Source organism: Alligator mississippiensis, chromosome 1 (assembly GCF_030867095.1).
Source record: "Alligator mississippiensis isolate rAllMis1 chromosome 1, rAllMis1, whole genome shotgun sequence".
Lineage (NCBI taxonomy): Eukaryota > Metazoa > Chordata > Crocodylia > Alligatoridae > Alligator > Alligator mississippiensis.
The window spans coordinates 183,587,425-183,603,456 of record NC_081824.1 but is presented as its reverse complement, the minus strand read 5'-3'; the positions used below and the strand labels follow the sequence as shown (position 1 = coordinate 183,603,456).

The 16,032-nt window shown below is 45.5% G+C and overlaps 1 protein-coding gene across 1 annotated transcript; it reads left to right on the top strand.

The window, feature by feature from the left end:
• The first annotated feature begins 7,571 nt into the window (after window positions 1–7,571).
• C1H1orf115 (chromosome 1 C1orf115 homolog) lies at window positions 7,572–15,195 on the top strand. The gene is made up of 2 exons (XM_059717742.1): window positions 7,572–7,718; window positions 13,349–15,195. The coding sequence occupies exons 1-2, from the start codon at window positions 7,587–7,589 to the stop codon at window positions 13,466–13,468; spliced, it is 252 nt and encodes an 83-aa protein (XP_059573725.1). The 5' UTR covers window positions 7,572–7,586; the 3' UTR covers window positions 13,469–15,195.
• Window positions 15,196–16,032: the final 837 nt, after the last annotated feature.

The window sequence follows — 16,032 nt, the reverse complement described above, 5'->3', positions numbered from 1 at the left end:
GAGCAGCTGATATACAATGTAATCCTTTACCCTTTTACCTCATGGTAAATCATATGTCTGCTACACAAGCTTATCCTGGTGCAAGAGTGCTTTTCTCTATAAAATTATCTACACTTAGGGTTTGCCAGCATGCAAACATTGTTTTAAAAAATGACCCCAAAGTGAGCTTACAGGCTGGAGATAGATGTTACACACAAACTGCTTTAAGTGATCAGAAACTGGTTTAAACCTGTAACAGAACAGAAGTGCAGTGCACATAAACCAGTTTCAAAGTGGCCAAAACTGGTTTAAGATGAACCTGATTTAATATAGTATCAGACTTACCTGATTTAGGTCAAACTGGTTTATGGAACTTCTATCCCAGACTGCTTCCTGGTTCAAGTTAACTCATGGTCCCCCAGCATCCCAGGATGTTTTGCAGCCCTTGGCTGTGCTGTGCTGTATGCTCTAGCAGAGCAGGGTTGGCCCTACCCCTCTTCTCCCTAGGCAAAGCACTATCACTGCTCCAGCTGGCTGAGAAGGGGGTGGGGATGGGAAACCCTGCTCTGGACTGCAGCTGGGGTCTTCCTGGCAGGGGCACAGCAGCCCCTTCCAAGCTCCCCTCACCACTCAAGCAGCAGGAGCAGAGGGCATGGCCAGACATCAGTAGCCTGAGGGGTGGGGGGAGAGTTTAATTCCCCCCGCCCTCCCCTCTCCCATGGGCACAGGACCCCAGCCAGGTTCTGCCTGGTAGGGGTGCAGCATCCCCTGTCAAGCTTCCCCACTCCTCCCCCACCCCCACTCACTGCAGGAATGGGTGTTGTGGCCAGACACCAGTATTCTTGTTGACTTGACAAGCAAGATCAATGCTCGGGATCTCGATATCTGTTAGGCAGGAGGGCATGACACAAAATTATATATGCACACAAAATGTACATACAAAATTACCGGTCCATACATGTACACACACATGCATATTTAAGTGCCCACTCAGGTTACAGTGTATTTAGTATTTGGGTACTTGGGGTGCTTGATGCCAAGGGGGTTGGGGCCCAGGCAGAGGAGGAAAAGTCCAAGCAACATCAGAGGTTGGGGAACCAGAGCTGGGAGAGGAGAACGATGTTAAAGAGGTCAGAGGCAGCAGGGAGAAATGGGGGTGTTGGAGGCGGCAGACAGAAAGAGCCGAAATGGAGGTCAGAGATAGAAGTGGCAGAGAGATGGGGCTGGGATGGAGGTCAGAGAGAAACAGGGTGGAGGGAGCTGGGATGGGGCTAGAAGTGGCAGAGAGAAAGAAGCAGCAGAGAGAGATGGAACCAGGACAGAGGTCAGAGAGATGGGGTGTTAGAGGCGGCGGAGAGAGATAGTGGTTGGAAGCGGTGGAGAGCCAGGCTGGGGCCAGAGGCAGCAGGGAGAAAGAAGTGGCAGAGAGACAGGTCAGAGAAATTGGGGGGTGGGTTAGAGGTGGTGGGGAGGGAGCCAGGACAGGGCCAGAGGCAGCAGGGAGAAGGGTCAGGGTGGAGGTCAGAAGCAGCAGGAGAGACGGGGCTAGGACAAAGAGAGAGATGAGTTAGAGGTGGAGGCGGCCAAGAGGCGGGGGGCAAATGGCGGAGGAGCTAGGGAGATGGCAGAGAAGCTGGAGCAGAGAGCAAAGGTTTTGGGGCAAGCTGGGGAAATGAGAGTGGAGTGAGGCAGCTGGGAGGCAGAGTCAGGAGCTAGGGTTGGGAGCAGAGCCTCAGAGAGACAGAAACTCACTTGGAGTCATAGATACCAGTTTATTTTACCAGGGAAAAATATAGTGCAAACAAAATTACTAGTTCTCAAGCATGCACCTTCACACGCTCTTACAAAATGGTAGCAGGGGAGGAAAGGCTTAATAGAGGGATTGAAGTCAAGGTGTACAGAAACAGAACTCAGGTCCCTGGCTTGGAGGGAAGATGCAAGTGATAACTACCTATCCCAGGCTGAGAGTTGAATCTCAATGGCCAGTCAAAGTCTTCTCCAGTAAGATGTTGCCCAGAGGGGGTTGCCAGCAGGGCCTCTGAGTAGATAGGTGGTATGGCATAGTGTTGGTCTGGTTGGAGGGCATCCCAAGGAGGTCACACTCTACCACCCCTTTTATAGGGGTGGGCTAACTGTGACTCCAATGGGGAGGACGTGACCAGACAAGGGCCAGTCCTGCTCAGATGAGGATGTGCAGTTCCAAGTGTCCTCGTTGTCCGGTGTACTACAATGGTGGAGTTGCTGGTTTCTGTTCTGTCCTTTGTTTCCATGTTGCTGGTTTCTTAGAGGGTTGTAATCTTTCAAATGTTAAGCCTGGAGAGGGTCTGTGGTTTCAGGGAGAGTAAATGCAAGGCAGTGGTAGGGTCGTTAAGCTGATGGTCCGCTCATTCAGTAAGAGTCATTCTTAGGCCTGTTCCCATTATGTCTCAAGCACTCTCATTGTCTCATTCATCCAGGGAACCAATTTATATAGGAAGGGTAGGTATGAGTCACAGTTACAACACAATTACAATACAGTACAATACAATTACAATAGGGTCTGCCCAGGCATAGGATAGAAGATAGAGACTGGACGATACAAGATGGAGACTTGACATTACTCTGGCTAACTTACAAAAACAGGCCTGAATCATACAATATCAATATAAAACAGTAAAAATCAATAGTAAGAATAGTGATCACACAATATTAAACAGTAAAAATCAATACCAAAGTAACAGAACCCTATTTACAATGATACATGGACAATATAAAAGGGGCTGTTTACAGTAATGGGATACAAGAGTTAATCCTATGTTTTAGCTTAACTATGACTGTATCACAACTACGTATAAGGAATAGAGAGGGCAAAGATAAAGTCAGAAATGGTTGGAGAAGGGAGGGGAATGTATTTCTAAATAAAAAAAGAAAAACTTGGGGGTTTTGCTACAGCCTGAGGCGAAGGTGACGGTTTAATCCCCCCTGCCTCCACTCTCCCACTGACATGGGACCCCAACCAGAGGGAAGGGAGGGCTCGCTCTAGCGCACCCCAGCTTCTAGCCTGAGACACTGCAGGCATGTGGCTGCATTTGTGGAATCAAAAGTGAATGTCTGTTCATTTGCTTCTCAGTTCAATGTATGCAGGTTAAACTAATCTGCAAAGATTGAATTGATTCAGGCTTAGGCTTTTTGAATGTCTGTGCTTAGCCACAGTGACATGGATAAACTGTATTGACCAAATCTTTCTACTGCAAAATCAGGCAGTCAGAAGTTAGGATATGACAGAGTTAAAGATTGTTTGGGCAACATTAATTCGGTCCCTCTGTACATATGCATTACTATAATGGGGGATGGATCACAACTGTTTAAGTTGGAAGGTGAATGAGACAGGGGATTACAATGTCTAGGGGAGAGATTTTTTTCCCTGCTGGTTTCTGATTTATGCAGAATCCATCAGGTCTTCCACTAGCAGGGTCAGAATTCTGCACTATAGCTCAACACACACAACATTTGAATTATTTCTAGATGCTTTTAACCACTTCTGATGACTGTCTCTGCTCAGGAGACTTAATGCTGCAGTTGGTGTGTTCAGTGGTTCTTTATGGTATTTTACTTTCTTTGTTCTACTTTGCCTTCAAAGATGTGTGACTGGATCTGGCCAGTGTAATGGGTAAATTTGCTATGCAGCAGTCCCTACAATGCATTGCCTACTCTTTTGTACTGCTTATTTTTTCCACTGAATATTTTTTCAGTCTAACATAGCACTGCTATGGCAGTACCTAACTGCAATGTAGTTCCAAAATTGGCCCCTGTATTGAGCACTGAGTATTGCAGAAGATACATTAATGCAGAAATAGGGCTTATAACACAAGTCTTGAATCTAATTTGACACTGTTCTTTTGAGGGCTGATGGAAAGTAATTATCTGTTTCCATCTGGACTAAGCAACTGTGAGATTACTTTCTATGGCTAAGACTTTCAAAGCAGGCTAAAGCATTTAGATACATCACCTCTTAACTGTCATGAAAGATGTCTAAAACCCTGAACTACTTTGGAAATTTTAACCTGTGAAAATACTTATCGCACTTACATCATAAACCAGTTGCCCTTTCCTGTTTTGGAAGAATAACAGCATTGGTGTCACTCGGTTTTCATTGTGATTCTCAGTTTTTATTGTGATAAGAATTTATATCCCTGAGAAAAACATGGAGCATTCTTTATTTGAAATGCAAATATAAGAGGTGTAGCGTATAAAACATTCTTCTCACCCACTTTTATAAATAGGAAATAATGTATAAGTAATCTATAACATCTCAGCACTTATTAAATACAGGATTAACACAAGTTCTCCATATGATAGTGCCTTAGTTTCCCTGGATGGATTACAGCTGTATAATTTTTCCACTGCAGAGCCAGGAAAAGAAGTGCAATATCCAGGCTCCCAGTGATATGCTGTAACTTGGAGTCTGCCCTCCCATCACCCCTTTTTAATTTCCTCTAGAACCTCTTCAGTAACGGGACTCTGTTTTTTATCTGGGAAGTTTCTTTTCTTGGTAGGGCTGTGACCAGCATCCCTGGATTAAACTTTTCTCACAATTAATGCATCTGATGCCAAGATTCTTGGTGAGAGGAAAAGTAAGATTGGATTTTTCTGACAACTGCTGCTGGGAAAATGTGTGGACTTTGTTAGTTTGGCTTTTGCAAGCACAGTTGAGATCCACTAGCGGACAGTTAGACATGGGATAATGGCTTAAGTAAATTTTTCCAGGTGGTTGCATCCAAAGAGAACAGGATAATGAATGCCTGCCAGAAAGATACTGAACCGAACAAGAAGGAATTGTACACAACTGGAACAGTAAGAATAAGTGGGAGATATGCATTATGGGAACTCTTATCCTACTGTATGTCTAGACCTGTCTTCTCATCATGGATATCATTGAGTTAAATTTATAAAAGTCTCCCCTTAGGATATTGGGGGTCAAAAAAATCCGCAGAAAAAGAACCTGGAGCAGCGCACGCACAGGCAGCACACCCTTGCAATGTGGAGAACACCTGGCTATATGGTACGTGGCACTGCAGACATGTTTGCAGCGCCACATACCGCATGGCTGTGCTCATTTGGACATGCCCAAGCAGTCCCTTGCAGGCTGGAACACTGCCAGCCTGCAAAGGGAAACCCATGATTTCCCACATTTTTCTCCTTTAAAGGAGAAAATCCGTGATTTTCTGCATTTTTCCATGTATTTCCATGATTGTTTGTGACCCTTTCGTATATTCTTTGGACCCACGGGTTGAGAAACACTGATCTAGTCCAACCCCCTGCCTGAGGCAGGTTCATCCCTATCCCAGCCATCCTATACACTCTATAATCTAAACTCTACATAAGACTGCTGTCAACCCTGACGCAACACAGACCTGACACCCTAACCTGCCACAGATAAAGCAGGGGAATGATGGCAGCCCATGTCCTGCTTCTATGAAATGTTGTCAATATACACTCAAGCATGAACAACACGTGCCTCCTGAGGTGGGGAAGGGGGCGGGGGCATGGTGACCACCCACAGGTGGCGGTGGTAGTGTCAGTGGCAGCGGTGAGCGGATACTGCCTTCAGGTGGCCACGGTTACGTTGGCGGCGAGGGTGGGCCTAGTGGGGACCACTTGCAGGCAGCTGTGGCGGTGTCAGCGGTGGCGGGTGGTGAGCAGGGACTGCCTGCAGCCATTGACCATACTGTCATCGTTGGTGAGTGGGGAGTGGGGACCACCCGCAGCTGCCGCTGGCCACGTTGGGGGGGAGGGGCGGTGATTGCTTGCAGAAGTTGGCGGTGGTTTCGGTGGCGGCCAGTCTCAAGGGGAGCATGTGCTCCCCTGTGTGTTGTCTATGCACTCAAGAGATCCTGGGTAGAGGGCCATGCCCCCTGCTACAGAGGAAGCCAACCCCACACCGCCTCCACCCTCCCAGTCAGTGCCAATCTGACCATGGGGTAAAATTCCTTCCTGACCCTAAATCCAGTGATCAATCTGACCCTGAGCGGAGAAACAACACCCTCTAGCCAGGAACCTCTGGCTTTGGTGCCAGCAGGAGCATTGGCACAGCCCAGTCAAAGTCCCTATGGGAAAGCTCTGAGTTTGTCTTGTGAAGCATGGCTGATGGGGCTAACACTCCCAGTCACCCAGGAAAGGCCCTCCAGGCCAGAAGCCAATTGCTCCAGGATCTCTGAAAAATCCAAATGCACAGATTTGCTACAAGTTTCTCAATCATCCCAAAAGTAGAAATCAGTGCTAAAAAATGCCTACTGATACTGCCTGCTGAAATGCTAAACTTGACAGCACTTGGTTAAAAAGTCTTTTTCAGTAGAAAAATATGCTGGGTAGAGGGCCATGCCCCCTGCTACAGAGGAAGGCAACCCCTCACTGCCTTAGGTGAGAATATTTACATAGACATCACAGACAAGTAAGTGCAGAATGAACTTTATCAGTACCTCATATCAGGAATCTCAGATCTGGGATTCCATAGAGTTAAAAAAATCATATGTATATATACACCTTCCTATATAATTTTGCATGTGAGTGTGTGTGTATTCCTAGGCAGACAAGGTTCTTTGGGTAAATTAGACATCTTTTATTAGACCAACTCACATAGCTGGAAAAATTCTTAGCAAGGTTTGGGCACAAATGCCCTGGATCAGGCTAAGGACGTGTTTGCTGATGTGTGTATTCCTGACATTTCTCTCTCTCTCTCTCTCTCACGGGTGTGTGCACCCCCTCATGTAGAATATTGTCAGGATTATATATCCTCTGTGTGTGTGTGTAAAAGAGAAAAAGAAATTTCAGGATTATACATGTATACATTTATATACATAGGATTATTTCCTATATATAGGATGGTGTATAGGATAGGATGGCATTGGTAAAGTTCATATACATGTGCACTCATATATATATATATATATATATATATACACATACATACATACATACACACACACACACTGGTATTGATAAAGTTCATATATATAAATATAAATGATATTATTATTTATATTTATATATATGAACTTTAACAATACCAGTGTGTGTGTGTGTGTGTGTGTGTGTATATATATATATATATATATATATGAACTTTACCAATGCCATCCTATCCTATACACCATCCTATATATAGGAAATAATCCTATGTATATAAATGTATACATGTATAATCCTGAAATTGCTCTTTCTCACTTACATGGTATTGATATATATAAATCCTGACAATATTCTTCACGGGGAGGAGTGTGTATGTGTGTGTGTGAGAGGGGGAGAAAGGTCAGGATTATATATATTTATATATATAATATGTGTCAGGATTTTCTATATAGAGGGAGAGGAATGAAGCTAAATCTCACACAGATCAAAGAACAGAAATCTGTCGTGTCAGGCTGGAAATCCCACCAAGCTAATTCATATACATGTGCAGCTCTGTCTCTCTCTGTAGCTCTCCGTCCTGCCAACACTGGCGTGCCCGGGTGTGCCCCACTCCGGTGAGCGCACAGGCCGGGCCGCGGGGGTTTCCCGGCCGCCGGCGGGGCGGGGCTGGAGGCGCCGGGCAGGGCAGGGCGGGCCGTGGCGACGGGCCGGAGGGCAGCATGGCGCGGGGGCGGCGGCGGGCGGCGGAGGACGCGCTGCCCATCCTGCGGGACCCCGACCCGCCGGCGGCGCCCCCCGAGCGGGCCCGCGGGCGCGGCCAGGCGCGGAGGCGACTGCAGCAGTACGGCAAGGTAGGGGCGGCGCGGGGCCCCGGGCCGGGGGGCAGAGGCTGTGGGGACCGGGCTGTTTAGTGGGAGAGGAGAGGCCGGAGGAGGGATTTAACAGCATCCCTCCACGCTCCGAAGAGGACGGAGCGGGCTGCTGACAGGGCAGGACATGGCAGGCCAGGGAGCAATGGGCTCGCGCTGCAGCAGGGGGGCTGAGGGTAGAGATGAGGGGAGCCTCTCTGAGGCGGAGGGCGGGGAAGCTCTGGGCCAGGCTGTGGAGTCTCCCTGCTTGGGGGGGTGTTGAGCCGGCAGACAAAGCCCTGCTGGGGGCAGACGGGCTGGGAGCAGGGGGGCTCCATGCCCTCCCGAGCTCCCTTCCAGCCCTCACCCTCTGATTTTGTGGGGTCTCTGCCACGCTCCAGTGTCCGTGAATGTGATGGCCAAGCCAAGCTGGTATCTGCCTAGGTTGTGACCAGTGAGAGTGAGGGAGCCCTCCCTCCTCTCTTGCACCTTAGCTCACCACCTGGTGTACACAGAAATGAACCTTAAAGGTGTTTCTGAGGGCAGGCACTGTGTGCTAATGAACACAAGAACTTCCACTGACAGGGTGAGTACAGTCTCCTGTGACTCTGCTGGGCACTGTCTGGTGTGCTTGGCCCAGTGCCCCCGTTTTGAACCTGTGACCCTCACTCCTTTCCCTGCTTTGCTTTGATTTGTCCCAAGGAAACAGTTGTTCTGCCCTCAGTGGCCTCCTTAAGGATAGTTTTACTTGGTGGGCCTAAGCCCTCACTTCTTTGAAGGCGTAACAACTAAATCTGTGACACACCATCACCTGCACATTCTTGATCGTGACTGCCCACGGCAAAGTGGGCAAGGGGCTGGGGACAGACAGTGCCAAGTGCCATTGCAGAGTCCTCCACGACAATGTCACCAAGCTGGCCATCCACTGCCTGGCTCGCCATGGTGGCATCAAGCGCATCTCCAGCCTGATGTGCCAAGTGCAAGACCATGACCACCATGGATGTGGTCTACATGCTGAAACACCAGGGTCACACCTTGTATGGATTCAATGGCTGAACTCTCAATACCAAAACCCCTGTGAAACAACTGTACCTGTGTCACACGGTTACCCTAGCTAAGGTAGCAATCTACCTGACCAGGAAGCAGGCTCTGGCCAGGAGGACCCCTGGGGACCGTGGGGCTGTTTTCCTGCCCCTGGTCCCTTCATGTGTCTGGGCAAAACCTCACTGGGCAGCATCCACTGGTTCCTTGGATGTGTTTAAGGACCAGTGGGTGCTGTCCAGTGTGCTCTGCTTGGTGTCCCCTCTCGGCATACTCATTTGGAAACTTTGAACTTCGCTCCCATCCCCACTTTCTTCTTTAGTTGTCCATAGTAATCACTTGATGAGCACTTAGTGGCCCCCCATATGAAGGCCTGTGTCACACTGTGGCACAAAGAGGATGCTGAAAGGAAGAGCAAATTGGGAATACAGTGAACTAGATCCTTACAGAAGCAGTGTGCAAAATGCCAGGGAGAAGACAAGGGGGGCAAGCTAGAGAATGAGCCAGCAAGCCACCTTCCAACAAGCACCCAAAATTCTAATATTATAAAAGCCTCTGTCTGTCTGTACGTAACACTTTATTTGCACTCTGATTGACTGTCTCGGCAACCAGTTGGAGTACTCTAGACAGACAGAGACAGACGGCAGAGCGCTGCCATGACAGCGGGGACTGAGGGGCTGGAGGGGAGGGGGGCGAGGCCAGTGGAGTTGGCCTCACCCCCTTCTCTGTTCCTTGGAGGCAGAGGGGGACGTCGGGGACCAGAGTGCAGCCATAATGGAGGGGATGGAGTGGGCAGACGAGGCCAGCAGTGCTAGCCTTGCCCCCTCGGGTGTGCTTCTTGGAGCCAGGAGCTGTCCCCCCCCCAAACAACAGCTGCCAGGGAGGGGAGCGAGAAGCAGAGCAGGGGTTACTGGTGGCTGTGCCCCGCTGCAGCTGTATCTGCCACCACAGTAATGGGCAGTTATGGGCTCCAGCGGAAGCGGTGGGAGGGAGGTGAGGAGTGGCCCCAGCCCTGGTCCAAAAGGGAGGAGGGAAACGGCCCAGGCCCTGGTCCAAAGAGGCAGGGAGGAGGGGGGGTGGCCCCAGCCTGAAGTGGTAGGGGGGAGGTGGGGAACCACCCAGGCCCTGGCCCAAAGGGAAGGCCCAGGCCCAGGCTCCAGCCTGAAGCAGAAGGGGGAGGCAGGGACCGGCCCTAGCCTGAGGTGGTGGTGGTGGTGGTGGGGGGACCGGACGCAGACCTCTGTCCACACCTGCCCTCCCTCCCCACCCTGTCATTCTTGATGGGCAGTTTGCTAGTTACCTATAACCATAAATGTAACTGCACTGCCAGGGAGGTCAGCAGCTGTTTGAGGAAGTGAGGTGGCAGGGAGAAGGGTTGTATGTTATGTGGTTAAGGATCTGGGTTCACGTCTTGGCCATGCACTAGAATTGGGGAGGTCCCTTGTGGACAGCAGTTTCCCATCTGTAAAATGGGGTCAATGCTCCCCTCCTGCTCAGAGCTGTTGGAAGAAAAAGGTCAAAGCCTAGGGTGATGCAAACACAGGGAACAGAAACAGGGAGGGACTTGTTCAAAATCATACTGGAAATAACGTGGCAGAGCTGGGAATAGAGTCTGGCTACCCTGACTCCTAATACTTGTGCTTTAACCAGAAAATCACAAGTGAATGATCCTGCACTGTTTCCAATGAGAAGCTAGGGAAATAGCAGGCAGTTGTTAAGAGTGGGAGTGGTTAAGTATAAGTCATAAAGGCAGCATCCCTCATTGTTAAGGAGCTAATCACAGACTGATAAAAAGGTTGTATTGGAATCTCATGCCTGTGACCCCTTGCATTAAAACTTTCATTTGTGCCAAAGCACTGAGTTCTCAGGCTGCTGTAATAACTAATATTTGCTGTCCATTAAATAGGTCCTTGCATAAAATAACTTAAAATTGCACTTGAAACTTACACAGAAACAGCTCTGAATATCTTGCATATAGATACTTTGAGATTATCTACAAGTTCAGGGCTGTCTTTCAGTATGAACTAGAAATGTGGCTTGAAAGACAAATAATTAACTCTGGAAAAGCAGCTTGCAGACTTTCTCTTTTTTTTTTTAAAGTTCAGAAGAAAGTAGTTGTATGGGAAGAGGAATGAAGCTAAGTCTCACACAGATCAAAGAATAGAAATCTGTCATGTCAGGCTGGAAATAACACTAAGCTAATTCATGTGACAGATACTTCACATTTTTTTGTACTGCATTTCTTTCAGCAATATTATTTTGACAGTATTCCAATTAACTGGAAGTTTTAGGGACTGGGTATTTTCTTTTATAGAAGCAAAAAAGTGAAAGAATAATAAAGCTCCACTAGTATTTATCTGTTTAGATTCTAGGTACTCCTGGAATTTAAAGAGGAAAAATGTAGCTTTGTTTTCTATTTCCTTTTGTAACTATAACATCTAGATCAGAATTACCCATACTTTTCCTGTTTTGAAAGAAACATTCCTTTTGAAATCTTGGCATTTTTTGCCTGCGCATTTAATTATGAGGCTGTATCCTTATGTTGCATAGAGAAAAGTTATAAATCTATGAAGCATCAGTGCTGTAAATTTTACTCTTGCTTTATTTGCAATACTTGAGGTGAGGAAAGTGTAATTGGGTCTGAGTTGGCAATGATAAGGCAGTCCAGTTCAATGGTTTTTAAGTCCATAGTAGCATGTTTGTAATGTGGAAAGGGGATTATTCATCTCTGGAATATGTTGTTGCAATTTAAAAAAATCCCATATAGGTGCTTTTTATAAGTTTTACTATGATTTCCTTATTAGTAAGAAACGGTAATTCAGATGGTATAATTGCCAATCTGATAGGTGTTAATATCACATTGGTGCTTCCAGCTACATTTTGAAAAAATCAGAAATAGTCATTTTCTTAAAGAAACAACACATTTCTCTGAAATTTGAGAACTACATCAATGAGTTGGAGTATCTCTAAACAAAGGGGTAGAAGAAGGATGCTTTTGCAAAATGCTTCATTGTTGTAATGTACTGTCATTGTATTCTATTACAGTATGCTGTAGATGGATATTCATAGGTTGTCTCCCAGAGAGAGAGACAGAAGTGAGCAGAAAAGTCTTCTTAAATTGTGTTATCATGGAGTGCCCCTAGTCAGGATTCGGGTCCCTTTATGCAAGCCACAGTAAAATGCAAACACAAAGAGGCATTCCTTTCCTTTAAGAGTTTGCAGTCTATGCATAAAAGTGTTATCAGGGTGGTTATGTGACTGGGTATGGTCTTTCTGTGGGTTTTTCTTTGGTTTTGTTTCCTTTAACTGCGTTGTGCCCGTAAAACCTTTGTTCAGAGAGTTATATTGCTATAAAAGTGCTAGTACAAATATAATCACTTTTATGCTAATATGGTTCCCTCTATACCAGAAGTATTTGTGTTGGTTTCACCTTACTAGTCCAGGTTAAATCACAAAACTTTTAAGTGTAACTGGGAGGCGCGCAGGATAGAAGGGAAGCAGTGACAGAAGTGAAGTAACTTGCTTAGGTGGCAGAAGGGTGACTGATCAAGGTAAAGAATCCAGTCCTCCTTTCTCCCAACCTGACATGCCCTGGTTTACACTGCCTCTCTGATTTGCTACCCTTAGTCTATTATATATTTCTTAGGGGTCAGTAGAAGAAAGGATTACAAACTTTGGCCCCTTAAAGAACATTGTCAGGGAACTTGTTCATTGGTCAGGCACTGTAATTTAGTTTTATTTTGAACATATCAATATTCCCACGAGGTGTTTGCAATACCAATATTTTGTACCTGTTCCTCAGAAACTGAAAATGAACTTGATTTAAAACAAAAGACAAACAAGAACTGGCCCAGACTGCTATCCAGTCATGAGAAATGCAGAATGAAAAGCAGGTAGCATCAAAAGTGAAATGAATATCAAGCTGAAAATGAATATGAGGCTAAAATATCTGTAGCCCATGGTGGCTTTTCTAAATCAACTAAACACATGTGTGAGTTATTAAGATCTATATATTAATTAAAGAAGGTAAAAAATTCAGATTTTCGCAAAAGGAGATGACATTTAAAGGTCAATATCCATCAGTATTCCAACCCATTGTGGTTTTGTTTTTTGGGGTTTTTTTGCTAACTCCAATTTTAGCTGCTAGTATTCCTGTTTAAATGTAAACCATATAATGATATTGACAGTGCTTTTAAGCCTTGTATACCTGGAAAAGTGAGACCAATATAAGCTAAGGTATGAGTTTTTAAACCAATATAATTATACTGATTTAACTCCCTGTTTTGACATTTTTATTCAAGAATAAGAATACCTTTTTCATTTTAGTTGATGTTGCTTTCAAAGGGGTTTGAGTTAAACAAACCACCCACTCATGCAGTTGAATGTGTGTTTACATAATATAACCATTATCTATACTGCACTAACGTAAGTAATAAAACATTTCTGTGTCCTAAAAGGAGGGTGGATCTGTTTATTTTTGGGTGGCTGGGGCAGGCCAGATTTAATGTCTGCTTCTTAATAGAGCTCCCAGAGCTATTTGACTTGATGTTACCTTTTATTATTTGTCTTTTTTCCCCCTTCGATAAAAACAGAACGTTGGCAAAGCTCTGCAGAAAGGATGTCGCTACTTGATGATTGGTCTACAAGGATTAGCAAACGCCTATACAGCTCCATTTGGAGTGGCAACGTCAGTGTCCGCACTGGTCCGTTAGAGTGGCTTCCATGTCTCCAGAAGAAGGATAAAATGAATGTTCTTAGAGGAGTAACTTGATTTGTTCCTTCCTTGTGTCGGATCAACTGCTGAAACCTACATCTGAGAAATCTTTTCAATGCAATAAACACAATAATGTGACAGCGTATTCTAATGGATTGATTGCACTTCTACAGTGCCTTTCATGCAGTCATCTCAGGCAGTTCTCAGCCATTAAATTCAAATTAACTGAAAGAAGGTGAAAGGATAAGGAAATAGCCTCAAATGAATTGAGCCAAAGTTCATAATTATAGTTGAATTAATTAGGCTACATGTGCAGAAAAGCCAAAGAGAAGGAAAAGCAAGTAGAAGATGGAGGGGGGTATGTGTAGACATGCAGTGAGAAGAGAGGAGAGGATCAGATAGAGATTTGGTGCTGGTTGAAAGAAGGAGCAATGAAGGGAAATAGGGGCAACAGAGATGTCAAGAAAAGGTGGTGTTTGATTTGCTTCTGCCTTCTTCATATTTTCTTTGGTGATGGCTAAATAATCAGTGCATTATTTTTAAATAAATGCTTATTGGATACCATATGTAGAGCCGGTCTCAAAAAATCATTAGATTTTAAGAAAATAGTATAAAAGGTTTTGTTTGTTTTCTGCCTGTTTTCTTTACTGTAAATATTCACTGTAGGCACAGACAGAAGTGACAATTTTCACTCCATCTGGCCCCTGAAAACGCTTTACAGCAGTGATCAAACACAAGTGCACGGCTGCAGAACACTTTAAAAGTGCCTGATCCCACAACAATCTGAACCCTCATTGTATTACGGAGGGTGCTTCAAAATGGATCACCCTCAGTAACTTCTGTCTGAGCTTACTGAGAGCAGGGCTGGGCTGATATAGCTCAGCCCTGTTCCCAGGGCTGTCTTCAGAAGGGGTGGAGGGGAAGGGATTGGAGGGAGTTCAGTCTGGGGTTCTTTTAGCTGGAGCTGGGAGGGTAGGAGGTTGGATTGGAGGTGGGGGGCTCCAGTCTACCCACCCCACCCTCCAGTGCCAGCTGAAAAAGCCCCAGACTGAACTCCCTCTGCTCTCTTCTCCCTTTCCCTTATGAAGACAGAGCCGGAGCTGGGAAGGGGAAGGGGTGGGGCTAGGCAAGAGCAGCTGAATCCTCCAACCCCAAGGACCCAACAGTGAATGTCTGTTGGACCTGGGGGATTGCTGTAACTCATAGCGCTTTTTGCAAAGTGGTATAAGTTACCACAGGGAGATGCGCTTCTGTCTGCACTTTGTAGTTATGTGTTCAGGTATTTTTTCCTGCCATTGTGAAAGTTTTCTGCCTTATGCAAGCTGAGAATATCGTGTCATTGCTTGACTCAAGTAGCTGTGGCTTTAAGAATAACAACTATTATAAGACTTCTGGAGAAATCTCCACTTTATTATTTGGAGTCATGTTTTTGTGCCAGTCTTGTGACTTAAATGATTTTTCTGACAGAACCTCTCTTTATTTTAGATCTTCTCATTCCTATGGTATGTAATTAATATAGAAAATGACTTCTTTCTTCTTTTGTTCTGAAAACATGTTGTTTTCTTTTCTCTGCCTTTGTTTTTTTAAATTTTTGAATGAGCTGGAATTGCTTCTTTCTTAATGAGCCAGATTGTATCTCTTTTAAGCATAGTAAAAAAACAAACAAACCAAAGATGTATTTCTATTCTCTTTTAACTGAACTGTAAATAAAAATGAAATGGTTCATTTGTCTTGTGAAATATATATAATATTTTTAGGCATGCAAACAAAAAGAAGTATTTTCTCCATGGAATGTGTATGGCGTGAGCAGCTATAATTCAAGCACCACACATGACTCTGCTAACATGCCTCAGTCCTGGGCTGAATGGGCCAGCTCTGGGATTGTATCTACTTGGGGACTCTCAGGAAAGTTAAGGCCAAGGTTAAGGCACAGAGATATAAGATCAACTTAGTTTATGAAGTGATAGCATCTACATAGGGGTTTAATGCAGTTTCAGTTACGTGCACTGACTTGCATGCCTGTTTGTTCTGGACCCAGAGGGACAGACTTCCATCTTCAGCTCCCTCTGTGCAAAAATGAAGTTTATTTCCTACCTACGGGGACTTTTTACCATCTTGTACCATCTACAGTTTTCCCAGAGCCTGATGAAGGGACTTGGATCCTGAAAGCTTGCAGAAAAGGACAATTTTCTTGCCATTTTCCAGTTGGTCTAATAAAAGGTATCATTTTGGAACCAACAGTTCTAGTTTTTTGTATGTCTTTTTGTCTCAGACCAACATGGCTACCAACTACACCCCTGTTTGTTCTCTTGACCTTCCTTGAATTCCCGCTGTAGACAGGTCCTAGGGATGGGACATGGCAGGTAAGTCCCCAGGACTGTCCAGACTGTAGTGGCAGTTTGAGATTTTGCACCCAGCCTGGCAGGTGGATGTCATGTGAACTTGTGTCCACTTAGAGCTGCACTGGGACCCACTAACCATGCTTCACACAATTAATCTGAACGTACCATACTAATATGGCAGTGCTACATTTGCATCTGCCTGAGGTGCCGTACCTCAGGT